Below are 14,843 nucleotides of genomic sequence, written 5' to 3'. Positions count from 1 at the left end.
CGACTGGGAAATCTTCACACAACAGGAAGCACGTGAAAACTTGAGGGAAAAAGGTCCCGTGAGAGGTTTTTTTTCGGTAAATACAAACAGAAATATTTGACTTCGTGAAATGCACTTTCAGACATTAGATGCCCTGCAGCAGAATGAGTCAGTTTATCAGTGTAATTTACCTCGTCCTCCAGTCTGCACAGTCACGCTGCCCCTATATAATCTCCTGTACCGTCATTGGGTCCTTGTGGTTTGTTGTTGCTGATGCATATTGGCCTGTGGTAGACATTTTTTCAGAACCGTTAACATTTTGATAACAAGAACCCTTCTCAGGACGACGTTAGTGTCTTGATTTCAAATTTGTTTCTTGATTATTCTATAAAATCTGCGCTGGTCGAAAGCAGCAATTCAGATGATGAACTATTCTGTTTACATTTACGCTAACTTGTGTGTTGTGGCTACACGTGCTTCAATCAGCAGTGCGGTGATTTGCTGTGCTGAGGGGAGCACGGTGTGAGATAATGACACAAATCCTCCACCAGGGTCAGACTTTCTAATTACACCCACTCTTCTGGGGAGCTATCGCCTTGTATTAACCTCTGTTAACTCCACTTCTCAGGTTGGAGTTGAATCTTTTGTTTATTTGCCCTTAAAATGCCCTAACTTGATGATTTTCAGTATGTTGCCCGTGTGTTTCAGCTCTGTTGCCTTGCGTTGACACTGTCTGCCTTAGTGTCTATTTGCCTGAGCTGAGGGTTCATGTCACTGAAGCAGCAGATGACACCATGCAATACACCTCGTAACACCATAGTGCTGTAGTGACACAGTGCTGTTTTAACTGGGAGGCTTGGTTGAGCAAAATCCGTAAATTCATGTGTTGACTTGTCCAAAACTTTGAGCATCAAGCTGTGCAGTCTTTGGTCTTACAGCTGTTCATTCTTGACCCTGAACTTCCCTCACACTCAGCTACAAATACAACACACACACACACAAAGACCAGTTGGCCTGATGGCCTGATGAAAAGAGATATTTGTGTTGTTACCAGATTTCATAAATGCTTCTTTTTTTTCACCACATAAGATGCTACAGCATTTACAGTCAAATAAAACTCAAAATAATTAGATTTTGTCCCAGTCATTGTCTGATAACACTGCAGTGAGCAATGAGTTATCCTGGCTTGGCCTGTACTTTGACTAGAGTTAAGCAGATTTTTGCTTTGATATTGTGTTACACCCTCTACAAATCTTTGTCTCTGCATTCTTACTATTGTGTTGTTCCTCAATGTAAAAAAAACAACACCCGTGTGCTTCCTTGTTTCTGTGTAGAGGACGGACCCTCAGCTCCTGGCCCAGTTCTACTACGCTGATGAAGAGCTGAACCAGGTGGCCACTGAACTGGACAGCCTCGACGGCAGGAAGGACCCTCAGAGATGCACCCTGCTGGTCAACCAGTTCCGATCATGTCAGGTCAGTTGGGTAGAAATGAACGTGTTTAAAGTTATCATCCGTACAAGGCTTAAAAGCTGTCTGTGAATATCCTCAAACCTTTGTCAAATGAGTTCACGCAATACTCTTCGTACCACACGACTCCCGCTGTATAGCATGTTTTATGTCTGTGGTGACATTCCTATGCTGCATACAGAGTAAAGAGTTTTATGTCACGACCGAGCAGGCGAGGTGGAAGAAGCTTCATGATGCGGCAGCAGCAGCTGAAAACACCAAGCACTGCTTTAAACTTGGATGTTTACACAGACATATTTTCTTCCCGATCACGATTTTAGCTGCTCATCCGAAAAGCAAGTGCTGTCTGATGGGGCAAATCACAGTTGCTGCTGTTTCCTGCACCATGCAGCTCCACTTGAGTTCCACTTGGTGGCCTTGCTTCTTTCTCTCTTATCGCACTGTCACTGTGGGCGTGGTTAGGTCATAATATAGACCATAGGGTCATAGAGACCCCATTATGTTTTCGTTTTCATTTCACACAGTCACCTGGGCTGACCTTTCTTTTATGACTGAAATCTGAAGAAAGACACCGCTCTTATCATTGCCACCATGTCGGATGCAAGCGCGGTGATTACGACTATTGCTTTACCAGACATTGTTTGGCCTGGTTCTTGTGTCAAACAGTTCCCTTGATAAGGTGAGATTAGTGGACTTTGTTTTGAAGCAGCACATGGACACACACACACACGCACGCACTGATAATGAGGGGTCATGTGTCATGTAGGTCATTATATGAGAGCTGCTTCTTAAGACAGAGGTGTTTTAACTGTTGAAGTAGTTCATACTTTTGAACAAGAATTTATTTAAAGGAGACATATCATGTAAAATCAACTTTTTAATCATTTTAATACTTATATTTAGGACTCTGGAGGCCCTATGAGTAGGCAGAGTGTGAAAAAAGATGACTCACTCATGTTTTTGTGGTCCGCCTCAGTCTAAGTACAAGAGATAAAACATGCAATGTTCACGTCCGTGCTCATTGTGACATCACAATATGCAAATTCCTGGAATTGTTGTCTCACGGAGCTCTGCTTTTTCCCTAAAATAAAATGCCAGAGTGCAGGTGAGGGCAATAGTATCCAGAAGAGTCAGCAAAGTGTTCTATTCTTGGCTGCACAGTGCAGCACAGAGTTCTACACAAGCTTCCAGCCTCAGAGGATTTACGTGTCCTGGATTTACTAGTTTCCTGTGTCTCATTTGCATTTAAAGAGACAGGCACTCGATTCCGAGCGTTCTTAACAGGGCTGTTTTGGCAGGGTGATTTAACTGCTATGGTGCTTCATCCTTAAAAGTATTTTGACCAAAGCATGTCACAGACATAACTATTGAATGAAACACAAATTGAGAATCTTATGGTGGGTACATGCAGTAAATTATGACATATAGTGACACAAATTATAGTTTTATATATTCGTATGAGGTCAGGGGAGGATAGGAGCTTTAAAGGTGACGCTGCACATGAGCGATGGCTGCCTTGCTGCATCGTGCTGTGAGAGCTGGAGGTGGTCATTTGGCCCGTTGTGTCTTAGCCACCCCCACTGCTATAGCACTCAGGGGAGAGCCACTTAATAAGGTCATTGCTCAATCCCCGACTGTTCTGTCTCTTTTTCCTCGATACTTGTCTCTGTAAATCTGTCACCATTTTTACCGCCGCGCTTTCTTTCTCTAATTATTCGTTTGCTCCCTTTTTTAGTATATACCCTGTTTTTCTACCGCTTTATCCTCCACATGAGGGTCGCGGGGGTGCTGTGCCAATCTCAGCGGACATAGGGCAATAGGTGGGGGACAGTTCGCCAGTCCATCACAGGGCCACATAATAGAGACAAACAACCATCCACTCTCACTCTCACACCAGTGTTCAATTTACCTAATCCCCATTTTGCATGTTTTTGGACTGTGGGAGGAAACCGGAGAACCCATGCACACATAGGCCCTTGTTTCCGACCTGTCGCATATCCGGGTCTTCTTGCTGCAAAGGCAAGAGTCACCGTGTGGCCCTATACTCTGTTTTATTTTAAATAATCTTTTCAACATTGTCATGTTGTCATGTTAAGGCATCGAGGAAAACCTGGACACTTGATATGACAAGAATGTGCTTTATCTCAGTCTCCGATTCATCACTGCATGAGCTGCTGTAAGAAAGTATTAAAGCAAACTCTTGGTACTTAGAATTTTGGAGAACGAATTGAGCAGCATTGTATCGCGGAGCCTTGAGGCCCCAAGAATAGAAGGCAAGTGCACTTGAACGTGTCACGCAGCTATCATGGGCCTCTGTGTGGTGGCATTGCCTTTGTTACAGTGAGGCAAGCATATGTGCTTGAGATGGACAGAGATAGAGACAGATGGTATACACAGGAGACAGAACAAGGTAAAGGGTCATGGATAGACGGTGAAAAGAGCGAGAGAATGTCGGTCTTTTGACAGACATGAGCATCACACCTCAGCTACTATCCCTGGATGATTGGAACGGGCCGTACTAAAGGTTATCACTGGTCTCCCCTACCGGGAGACGCTCACAGACAGGGGGGCGGTGATCAAACTGGACCGAGACGCATGCACACAGCACACAGCCATAAAGGACTCTGTGGTTAAGCTCTGCCTCTCAAAGCTTTTTAATCTTTCTCCTCGGGGTGAGCAGAGAAAGACGCAGTGCTGTGCCTGACAAGATTACAGTGCACAGTGCGGCTATGGTTGAGTGAAAGGCTCATTGTAAGTCATTGTTATGGCTGCTGTACATGCCAGCAGCACATAAGTCTTCCTCAGCTCTTGCTGTGTGTGACGCTGCATTTTCACTGCTGGAATTATGCGCTTTAGTTTTATATTTTTATTGAGGCCCACAATTGTCTAATGTACTTGTCCAATAATTTTCATTCTGCTTCTGATCCGTGGTCTTTAAATTCTGCAGTGCAATTACTTAAAATGCGCATTATTAAACAATGTCAGTTAAAAATTAAACTTGAAAACTGCTTTTTTGAAACAGATTTCTTACCCCTCTGACTCGTTTGCTCATTTTCTTTTTCTGACACTCTCGTGCTCATCTGCAGGACAGTGTGTTGAACATCATCAATCAGATCATGGATGAATGTATCGCCAACGACCGGGCCAACAGAGACTTCTGTGTCAAGTTCCCAGAGGAGATTCGTCATGACAACCTGGCGGGGCAGCTGTGGTTTGGGGCCGAGGTAGTGTATTCCCTCCAGCGTCAGTGTGAAGGAAAACAAATGAACACACAAGTCTTACACATGCATAGATGTACACTTTTAAAACTGTGGTGTTTCCGCTGTTTAATCGTCTGTGTGAAAACGTATCATGCATATATCGTGTGTGTGTGCAGTGTTTGGCTGCCGGCTCCATCATCATGAACAGGGAGATCGAGAGCATCGCTATGAGACCTCTGGCTAAGGATCTCACTCGCAGCCTGGAGGAGGTTCGGAACATCACCAGAGACCAGGCCCTGAGAGACCTCAACTTGTACACAGACCGCATGAAAGACGCATTGCGACATTTTGACAGCCTTTTCGCTGAGTTTGAGCTCAGGTAAACGAAGGAGCGGGGCGTTTAATGGCAATCGTATCAACAAGATGAAACCACATTTATCACTCTCTCAATTATTTTTGGTGCACAGTTTGCAAGAAAAAAAGCCAACGAAAGATGCTGCAATTGTCATTATATTCCTCTTCCTGCTCTTCCTTTGCCAGTTATGTGTCAGCCATGGTGCCTGTGAAGTCTCCCAAAGAATACTATATACAGCAGGAGGTGATTGTGCTCTTCTGTGAGACAGTGGAGAGGTGAGTAGACGGAAACATATACACTACCGTTCAAAAGTTTGGGGTCACTTAGAAATGTCCTTATTTTTTCAAGGAAAAGCGCTTGTTTTTTCAATGAATATAACATTAAATGAATCAGAAATACACTCTATACATTGTTAATGTGGTAAACGACTATTTTAGCTGCAAACGTCTGTTTTTTAATGGAATATGTACATAGGCTCATAGCTGAAATTATTAATCGATGAATCAACTACTTTGATAATCGATTAATCGGTTTGAAGCTTTTTCCTCTATTAAAACAAGATTTCTGATCGTTTTAGCTTGTTAAATGTGAATATTTTCTTCGTTCCTTTGCTCCACATAACAAAGAAATCATTTAAACTGAATCATTATTGGTTTGTGGACAAAACAAGACTTACGAGAACATCGTCGTTTCCAGGTTTGACAAACACTGATCAACGTTTTCTGACATTTTATGGACCAAACGATTAATCATAAAATAATTGACAGATTAATCATAAAATAATTGACTGATTAATTTTTTAATACATTTTTTTATTACTAAAATAAATAATCGTTAGTTGCAGCACTACATAGGTGTATAGAGGTCCATTTCCAGCAACTATCTCTACCGCTTTTTAATAGTACATTGTGTTTGCTAATCACGTTAGAAGGCTATTGGATGATTAGAAAACCCTTGTTCAATGATGTTAGAACAGCTGAAAACAGTTTTGCTGGTTCTTTGATGAAAGGGCAAAATTATTATTTTGAATAAAAATCATTATTTGTAATTATGTCAATGTCTTGACTATATTTTCTGTTCATGACCCTAAACCTTTGAACGGTAGTGTATACATTTCATTCAACCAGAGACTATATGCAGAGATAATGTCTTGTCTTTTTTCATCATGTGTCTTTTTCTGTCTGTTGTCTCAGGGCCCTAAAACTGGGCTACCTCACGCAGGACATGATCGATGACTATGAACCTGCACTAATGTTTACAATTCCCAGACTAGCCATTGTGTGGTAAGTGTTGCCCATCCTCTCTATTCTTCTGCCTCTTTCTTTGTTTTCGACTCTTTTCCACCCGCTCACAGAATTTTAAACATATTTTTAGTGGGCTGGTTGTGTATTCAGAGGGGCCTCTCAACCTACACCGAAAATCAGAGGACATGTCTGAGCTCTTCCGACCTTTTCGCACTTTATTAAAGAAAATCAGGTACAGTACAACTTCACAAAATTATTCTTTTCTTTTTTTTGCATTAAGTTTAAGCTCCATTGTGATGCCTTTACAGAGATCTGCTGCAGACGTTGACTGAAGAGGAGCTGGTGACGCTAGAGAGGAACCTTTGTATCTCTCAGGACTTGGAGTTGTCCACAGGCCAGGGGCTGGCGACAAACGGTGCACCAGCACCAGTCCAAGAAAACCAGTCATCCTGCAGTCACGGTAATGACACTTCCAAGGGGGAGAGCGAGGTGGAGCAGGAGCATCTGGCTCTGTATGTGTGTCCCAGCCAGGAGGAGGAGCTGACGGAAGTGGGAAAGGGCTGGGAGGAGGTGGAGACTGAAAAGGGAGAGGAGGAGCAGGAGCATGGCCTACTGTGTGAGGAGGCAGAGGAGGCTGAGCTGGCCTGTTCCATGCAGTACGATGAGGAGGAACTGGAGCAGCTCAACATGATGGTGTACCTCGTAGGCGATGAGATGTCCACTCTGCTGTCGCCTCCCAGTCAGGGTCAGTCCCCAGCTCGCACTCCCAAAAGAGGAGAGGCTGGAGGCTCCAGTGGGGCGTCCAGCACTGATGCGTCTCCCCGCAGGCTTCTGGTGGGCCGCGGAAGGACACGTGTCAATGTAGAGGAGGAGGACAGGGTTTTCTTCATGGAGGACTTGGAAGCAGCAGGAGACAACATCACCAGCATCTCAAGAGAGGCATGTAGTTGCGTCGCATCGCCTTTTAAAGCACCAGAGTCTGCTCCTATTGTGCAACGGAAGCAGGGACCACGGCCAGACTCTGTCAGGAATGGCTGGTACACTGAGACCCCGTCAGAGCAGCCATGTCCTCAGCCGCGTGGCCAGAACGTGCTTTGTCATCACGCAAAGCTCCCGCCATGCACCACCGGTCCAGGCTCCGAGCCTCTGCCTTACACTAACGGGTGGGAGATGGGTTTGGAGGGCACGGCTTCTGAGACTGCAGAGGTCACCGGCCATCGTATGGGCGGCATGAAGCTGTCTGCGACAGTCATCTTCAACCCGGGCTCCCCGAGCTTGACGGAGTTGGCCGTGGACAAGCTGTTGCTGCCACGGCCCGCTCCCTCTGACATTGAGACCTGTAGCCCCCTGGTGGCCACTCACTGCCTTCTTAACTCGTGTGTCTGTTGCGGGAGCTGCGAGGACGGCCATGACGACGTGCTAACCACTGAGACCACTGGACTGGGCTTGGGACTCGGCCTGGGGTTGGACAAACACTCCAAGGCAGCAGCCCCCTCCAGCACCGTCATCCAGTCCTCTGCTTGCCGATTGCCCCTGCGAGGTCACGAGCCTCACAGTAAGGGCGAGCTCGCCCAGGTGACTCCCCCGTCCTCCTGCAGCCCTGCAGATCCTCTGGAAGAGGATTTTAACTCCCAGTTCTACGAGAAGTGCCTGGTGTTGGCTCCCGGGCCTGGGCATGCTGCACACGACTGTAGCTCGAGCAGAGATGAACAATCCCCATGCAACCACCAGCTGAGGACTGACAAGAGGCAGCAGGCCAGTGGACTCCGGCAGAGGGATAAGGAGACGGATAAAGACAAGACAGGAAGTAAAGAGAAGGACACCAAAGGGGACAGCAGGAGGAGCTCCAGGTGTGCTTGTATTTCTTTATTTGCAGTTAATTTGAACAGATTTTTCTCTCATCATATTTACTTTCTGATGTATTAGCTCCATACATCAACATAAAAATTATATATTTACCACATTTCATCACAATTTTTTAAATGATTGTGTTTGCTTTCATGTTTTAATGTTTCTCAATTCTTGCTGCCTTCAGTTGCCTTAATTAGATACATTTATTGTTTTTATTTTATTTTTTATTTTGCCATTTTCATCGTTTATTTGGGTGTTGTTGTTTTTTGTAGTTTTCAGAACTCTCCCCTCAGCTCTGTGTCAGCTAGTGACTGTGAAAGTGTGTCGGTCACCACATGTAGTCTGTCGAGCAGTGCTTATACGCCCAGGTAAATCCTCTCTTAATAAAACAGTGTCATATGTTTGTCCTGCTCACACTCTGGTGGTGGGTAATTACAAAAAGACAAAATAATAGACTTAATGTGGAAGATTTGAAAAAATAATAATAATTTAAAAAAATGGTTCCATTTGTTTTCAGCTTGTTATTCCAGTATTTGTTCAGATTCAGCATTCAGTCACTTATTTTCTAATGAGCTCCAGTTGAAGCTGTAGATAAAATATTATCTATCCTCTCAGACTGTATTAAGCATTTGCTGCTCAGTGAATTGAATATTTAGGAAACGGAGTATTTGTTTTCTATCACTGTCTTCACACCATGTTCTTCATCCATTTGTCATTTTATTTAGGTAAAATCGAAAAATTCAGTGTATATGACCTGTCCAGCGTGTATCGCGCTTTTCGCCCTACGTCAGCTGGGATCCCACAAATGAATATATTCAGTGTGTTAAGTCGTGGGTGTATATTTGGTAAAGATGAAATCACTGTTTTTCTCACTTCCTCTAGCCCCGTGAGCAGCCTGACTCCCAGCTCGTCAGAAGACCTGGACCAGCAAGAGGTCCAGCTGGCTCTTGAAGGTGCCAAGTTGGCCGCCAGGAACAAGATCCGATCACGCTTCCACAGCAGCAGTGACCTCATCCACCGTCTCTTCGTTTGTATATCAGGTAAAGCATATCCCTCTCTCTCTGACAGGAAAAGTCATACATGGAGAGGTGGAGTCATGTAATTTTGCCACAGGTCTGTATTATTAATGACCAATTTACACGGGATAAGAAATCTCAGTAAAACTACCACAATTGTGGTAAATAACTCACACATCAACAGCAGCTCAATCCATGCTTGAAAATCCACGGAAAACTACTTGTACATGGAAGTTGACCGTAATATTTACGCACATAATGTCTATTCACATGGGGTTGATATTCCCTGGGCATTCAGACGGCACTAAAATCACTGAGAAGCACTGGTAATAATTACTTTACCTTCACCACCTCACCTAAAACTTATCCTGTTCGAATATGGCTTTTGTAACACTCATTCCCTCTCTCTCTTTCTGACTCTATTGTCTCACTTGATTTCACATTGTGTGTCTGCAGGTGTCGCTGATCAGCTGCAGACCAACTATGCCAGTGACCTTCGCAGCATTCTCAAGACTCTTTTTGAAGTCATGGCAACCAAATGTGAGGAGGGAGAAGACGAGAAGAAAGGTAAAGGACATGCATAAGACGCGTTGTCTTTACATTATATATTATTCATTTTATTATGATACAGAAGTGGGCACAACGGGATGTGATATACTTTATTGTGTGCCACTTTATTTAAGGCACAAAGGACACCTAATAAAATGGAGGGAGTGGCACCTGATGTGCTCTGCTGATGCAAAATGTCTTCTGCATACCTGGGCTGTAAAACAGTTATTGTATTATAAAGGTCATTATGGTTATTTTAGTTCCCACCACTTTAACCACTGCCATGTGCTGGGTATACTTTCATCGCTTATGTCTGTAAAATCACCTTTTTTTCCATTTCAATACTCGGTTTGAATTCATTCTTGATCATGTCTACATGCCTACACATGAATAATATATTTGCATTGCAGCAGAACAAGTGTACCTTTTTATAAAGACACCGGTGAGTGTCGGTTCAACTGAAGTAATGGATCCATGGTCGAGTGCTTCTCATTGACCCAGATGCTGCCTCATTAATTTACATGCCTGTTCTCTCAAAATAGGAAATTGTCTCATGAGGGGGTCGGGAAAGTGTGACCCCACTCAAAATTCATTCAGTGAAATTGCTAAAAAAAAAACAAAAAAACAATCTGATGTAGTAAAAGTGAACAATTCACCCAATTCTGCTTTAATTAGATGATTTCACATTAAGTATAATTTATTGACTCACCACTTGTGTTTCTTGTCCTGTGGTGTCCAGCAGGTCCTGTTCTGCGCAGTGCCGTGCTGGAGGATTGCGCTCTCTGTCAGGAGACCATTTCTTCTTCAGAGCTGGCAGCCAAGGCACGTGAGGGCCAGTTTGAAGGTCAGCTAACCTGCAACCTACCACACACTTGAGTGTAGCAATAATGTGTGTAACCCACTTATTTTGCCCTGCTGATAGAAGCAAGTTTGCTTCTCTGTGTTTGACGGTTTCTCGTTTGGCTCCATGTAGACCCTCCTGACTGGGTCCCTGATGAAGCCTGCAGCTCCTGCATTGCCTGCAAGGCACCGTTCACTGTTATCCGCAGGAAGCATCACTGTAGGAGCTGTGGAAAGGTATGATTGCTCTCCTCAGAGGTTATAATAGTTTTGATTTTTATTTAGTTTTTACTTTTTGTTTTTAAAATTTGTTTAAATTAGTTTTTAAAGCGGGTTTGCTGGTTTTTATTGTTTTTTTTCTTAGTTTAATGCATTTTTTTGTAATATGGAGTATTTGCCAGGTACATTATGCAAAAACTTACCACACACTTGAGTGTAGCAATAATGTGTTTAACCCACTTATTTTGCCCTGCTGATAGAAGCAGGTTTGTTTCTCTGTGTTTGACGGTTTAAATTAGTTTTTAAAGCGGGTTTGCTGGTTTTTATTGTTTTTTTTCTTAGTTTTTATGCGTTTTTTTGTAATATGGAGTATTTGCCAGGTACATTATGCAAAAAGGTCATAATAAGTATTGTGTCATAAAAACCCAGCAACATATGCCATTTTAAAAATGTATTGGAACAGATGAACAACCATCTCTGAATCAAACAGTCTACAACAGTGTTTCTCACTGAGAAACCCTGGTCTGCAAGTAACTGTGCATTATACTGCTGGGGTTGGTTGCAGTTGGTGTGAAAGGTAAAAAATCAAATAGCCAACATGACGAAAGACACATTTTTATTTCAGTCAACGAAAATGTTCAGTTTTGGTTTCCGTTATTTCGTTAATGATAATAATCTTGCTCTCCTCCTGTCTGAGGAAGTCCAGTTTGCAGTAGTTGTTGCTGAAACAGACAACTCTACACTTACACATGGTGAATAAAGACATTGTATACTTCATTTCAGATCTTCTGCTCTCGCTGCTCCTCCCACTCTGCACCGCTGCCCCGATACGGCCAGGTGAAGCCCGTCCGGGTTTGCACACACTGCTACATGTTCCATGTCACGCCCTTCTATAGCGACAAGGCCGGCATCTGACCCTATTTTATATGACAGAAAGCTCTCTCCGTCCGGCATGACAAGATCATATGCAACAGATAAAGTAAATGCCACACTACTCTGGTCTTCATTACTCCTGATAAGGAAGGCTTCAGAGTGATGACTGGAGCCGCTTGTGAGCGATACCGGCGCCTCAGTGGGAACCACAGGGATGATTTTTGTGCCCAGCTAACACAAATCATTCACAAATGCCTGTGTGATTAGAGGGTTGCAAAAAAAAAGAAAAAGAAAGGGAATGAATGGGCAATAACATATTTTGGCATTGTGCAAGGAGTGTTCTGTAGATTTTGTTCACAAAATGGGAACAAACTACTTTTTTTTTTGTTGCTTTAGGTGTAAATTAAAGGACTTGTGACATATTTTCTTATGCTTTAGCGAGCTTCCTACATTTGTGCCAGAGCTCCCTTGGGACTCGGATTACTCCTTAAAAGAATGTAAGTCATGATAACCATGTAAATAAGGATCATTCTGGTAACAGCTACAGATTGGGAATTTGAAGCCAATTTTCAGGCCCAGTGAAGCAACCACTGAAAACAGATGCTTTTATATTGGGAATCCTTCATGTTTTAATGTCAATGAATGTGTAATTCTGTACCACTTTGAAAAACGGGGTCTAGATTCCAACAGGACTGACTGTTCAGCTTTTGGCGCTAATGGGCTGTGCCCGTTGCATTTACAGTTGCACCATGGCATGTTTAGTTTTTCCTTTGGACTCTGCTGCACACCCGATGGATAAAAGGGATTCCTTTGTCATCACTATCAGGTCTTGAAGGCCCCCTAGTGGAGAGTTGACCTCTCTGCATGCAGTGCTGTAATCACCTCGATGCGAGCAACACGCTTTGAATCGTAGTCCTTCTCAGGGGCCGGCCTTCAGACATTTTTACCATATTGCCCTGATGGTTTTCCCTTCCTCACACTTATTTATAGTGCAATATAACACCTAACTGCAGTGGCTCTGCACTCTTAAGAAGTTGTTTTCTCTTTTAAATTGTAGTTTTCAGGCCATTCCTGAAGAGAAAAGCTGTGCCGATTTTTGTTTACACTAAATTATTATTTTCTATTGTTGGTCTGAAACAGACGTTTGGTTCCCAGACTGACGACATTTACATCGGACTTCCTTTTTGCTCTTCAATCTGCTTCCATTGCATTGAAAAACAAAGTATCTTCCATGCTCTCAACATATTACACTTGTTTCATGTGAATGGTCTTGAGACGGAGCAGCGTCACTGTTTGTATCACGTTACGTCCATTCTGCTCTGACTTAAAGCAGGCTTCTCAGGCAGTACATCATCAGAAACTACTGTTGGATAAAAGCTTGTTTTCACCGAAGAACGTGCAAAATCACTTCTTTTATAAAGAACAAAAACAATGTATGCTATGATTGCTTTTGTGAGGAAAAAGAAGAAGAAAACATGGAATCATTATCACAAGGGGCAGGATATCCTATTATTATTATTATTATTATTTTTATTTCAGAGCTTGGTCTTATTTTGTAAAATTCCAGTACATGTCCATGAGCAGAGCTGTGTAAAAATATTCATCAAACAAATAATGTTATATAGTTTTAAATGCAATGTATATTGAAATAAATTACTTTTTCCTGATTAAAAAAAACAACAAAAACAAATGATTGTATGTGCTTTTACAGCAGTACTGCTTGACATATTTGTAGTTTGCATAGTTGATTTCTAAAAACTAGTTGGTATTTGTTTCCAAACACTTGAGTATATTCTTGAATATTTACTGTAAATATGAGAACTGTAACTGTTTTTTCAGACCTGAGTCGGTGGCGTGGGCCACACTCTGATGAGCAACACTCTGCTGAACTGAGTTTTCTGAGTTTTGTGTGGGAGCCGGAGTGACGCACTGCTACATTCAACATTTCCATATTGTTTAAAAGTCACTGCAATGTTTTGGTTTTTTTTTACTCAGAGGGGGTTAGAGAGTCTTACTCACCCAGAAAAAACTGTTAATGTCATGACTTTCTAAAGTTTGAAGAACCAGTACATAGTGGGTGGGAATGTGAGTGTCAATTCAGTGTCCAATTTACCTAATCCCTATATTGCATATTTTAGGACCGTGGAATGACACCAGAGAACCTGGACCGCCTTATAGGTCCACTTGTTTGGATTTGGCAGAAGTTTAAATTTTACAAGTGTGCAAATCACCAATTCCTTTAAGGAAAAAAAGGCATCTTCACTCATAATTGTGCTGCTGTACATTTAAAAAAAGAAAGAAAGAAAAAAGTTTCTAGTAAGGATGTATTGAGAAATTGCTGTGATTTCATTTTTCACAGCAGCCTACCTGCGGTCCACTAGGTGGCAGCACGTGCATATGATGTGGTACGCTGTCTTCAGTTTACGTTCATATATATGTATATTATATATATGTTTTACTATATATAACATGTATTTCAAATGTGACTTCAGGAGCAATTAATTAATTTTAAAGTCAGTTTTGATAATTAATGCGGGGGGGTTGAGTATGTGATGTGGGGATTATAACCATACAGGAGTTACACTTCATTTAAATACTTAAAAAAACACATTTAATAGTTATAATATATGGCAAGACAAACAAACAAACAAACAAGGTAGGGGCAGTATAGTCCAAAAAGGGTGCAGATAGCGCCCTCTAGTTGACAAAAGGCAGTCCCGTTAGTCACAAAGCTTGGCCATCCGTGGACCTTACTTTGTGTTTATGCTCCCGAGCCATTATATTAGGTACACCTGAGAGAGAAATGTGATTTTTAGTGAAGAAAAACAGTATTTTCCCCTACTTTTTAAGGCTTAAAGTTGCATGTCTGGACCTCGGAGTAAAAACAGTGAATATATTGTGTATTTTGTGTGATACTGACCATTTGTCCGTCCATTGTTTAAGCCTTGAAAACTCAAATTCTGTTTTTTTCAACAGATCAGCACTTTATAGTCCAATAACCTCTTTTGTGGACATGGAATATTGTAGTTTTTATGAAAACAAGAAGAATTTTACTTTGAAAAAGTACTTTGACTGCTGGTGTCCAACAGACAGACAGCGGCTCTGTGTGTGTGATTAAAGTTAGTGCGCGTGCGAGTGGTGCGCGTGCGACCTCTGTCCTCGGCCTCTGATTGGTCCACAGCTGTGTGTGTGTGAGAGAGAGACGGAGTGAGAGCGCTGTGCACTGGGAAAGTCACTTCATGGACACA

General features: G+C 42.5%; 1 protein-coding gene across 1 annotated transcript; it reads left to right on the top strand.

Moving 5' to 3' along the window:
- The first annotated feature begins 1,333 nt into the window (after nt 1-1,333).
- Nucleotides 1,334-11,924, top strand: zfyve28 (zinc finger, FYVE domain containing 28). The gene is made up of 13 exons (XM_083908563.1): nt 1,334-1,454; nt 4,535-4,672; nt 4,825-5,027; nt 5,189-5,278; nt 6,197-6,286; nt 6,378-6,479; nt 6,556-8,097; nt 8,371-8,466; nt 8,981-9,138; nt 9,571-9,681; nt 10,403-10,507; nt 10,637-10,740; nt 11,506-11,924. Exons 2-13 carry the CDS (start codon nt 4,565-4,567, stop codon nt 11,635-11,637), a joined length of 2,841 nt encoding a protein of 946 aa, XP_083764689.1. The 5' UTR covers nt 1,334-1,454; nt 4,535-4,564; the 3' UTR covers nt 11,638-11,924.
- Nucleotides 11,925-14,843: the final 2,919 nt, after the last annotated feature.

Source organism: Microchirus variegatus, assembly GCF_963457635.1.
Source record: "Microchirus variegatus genome assembly, chromosome: 2".
In the NCBI taxonomy this organism is placed as follows: domain Eukaryota; kingdom Metazoa; phylum Chordata; class Actinopteri; order Pleuronectiformes; family Soleidae; genus Microchirus; species Microchirus variegatus.
This window is presented reverse-complemented; position numbering and strand designations above follow the sequence as displayed.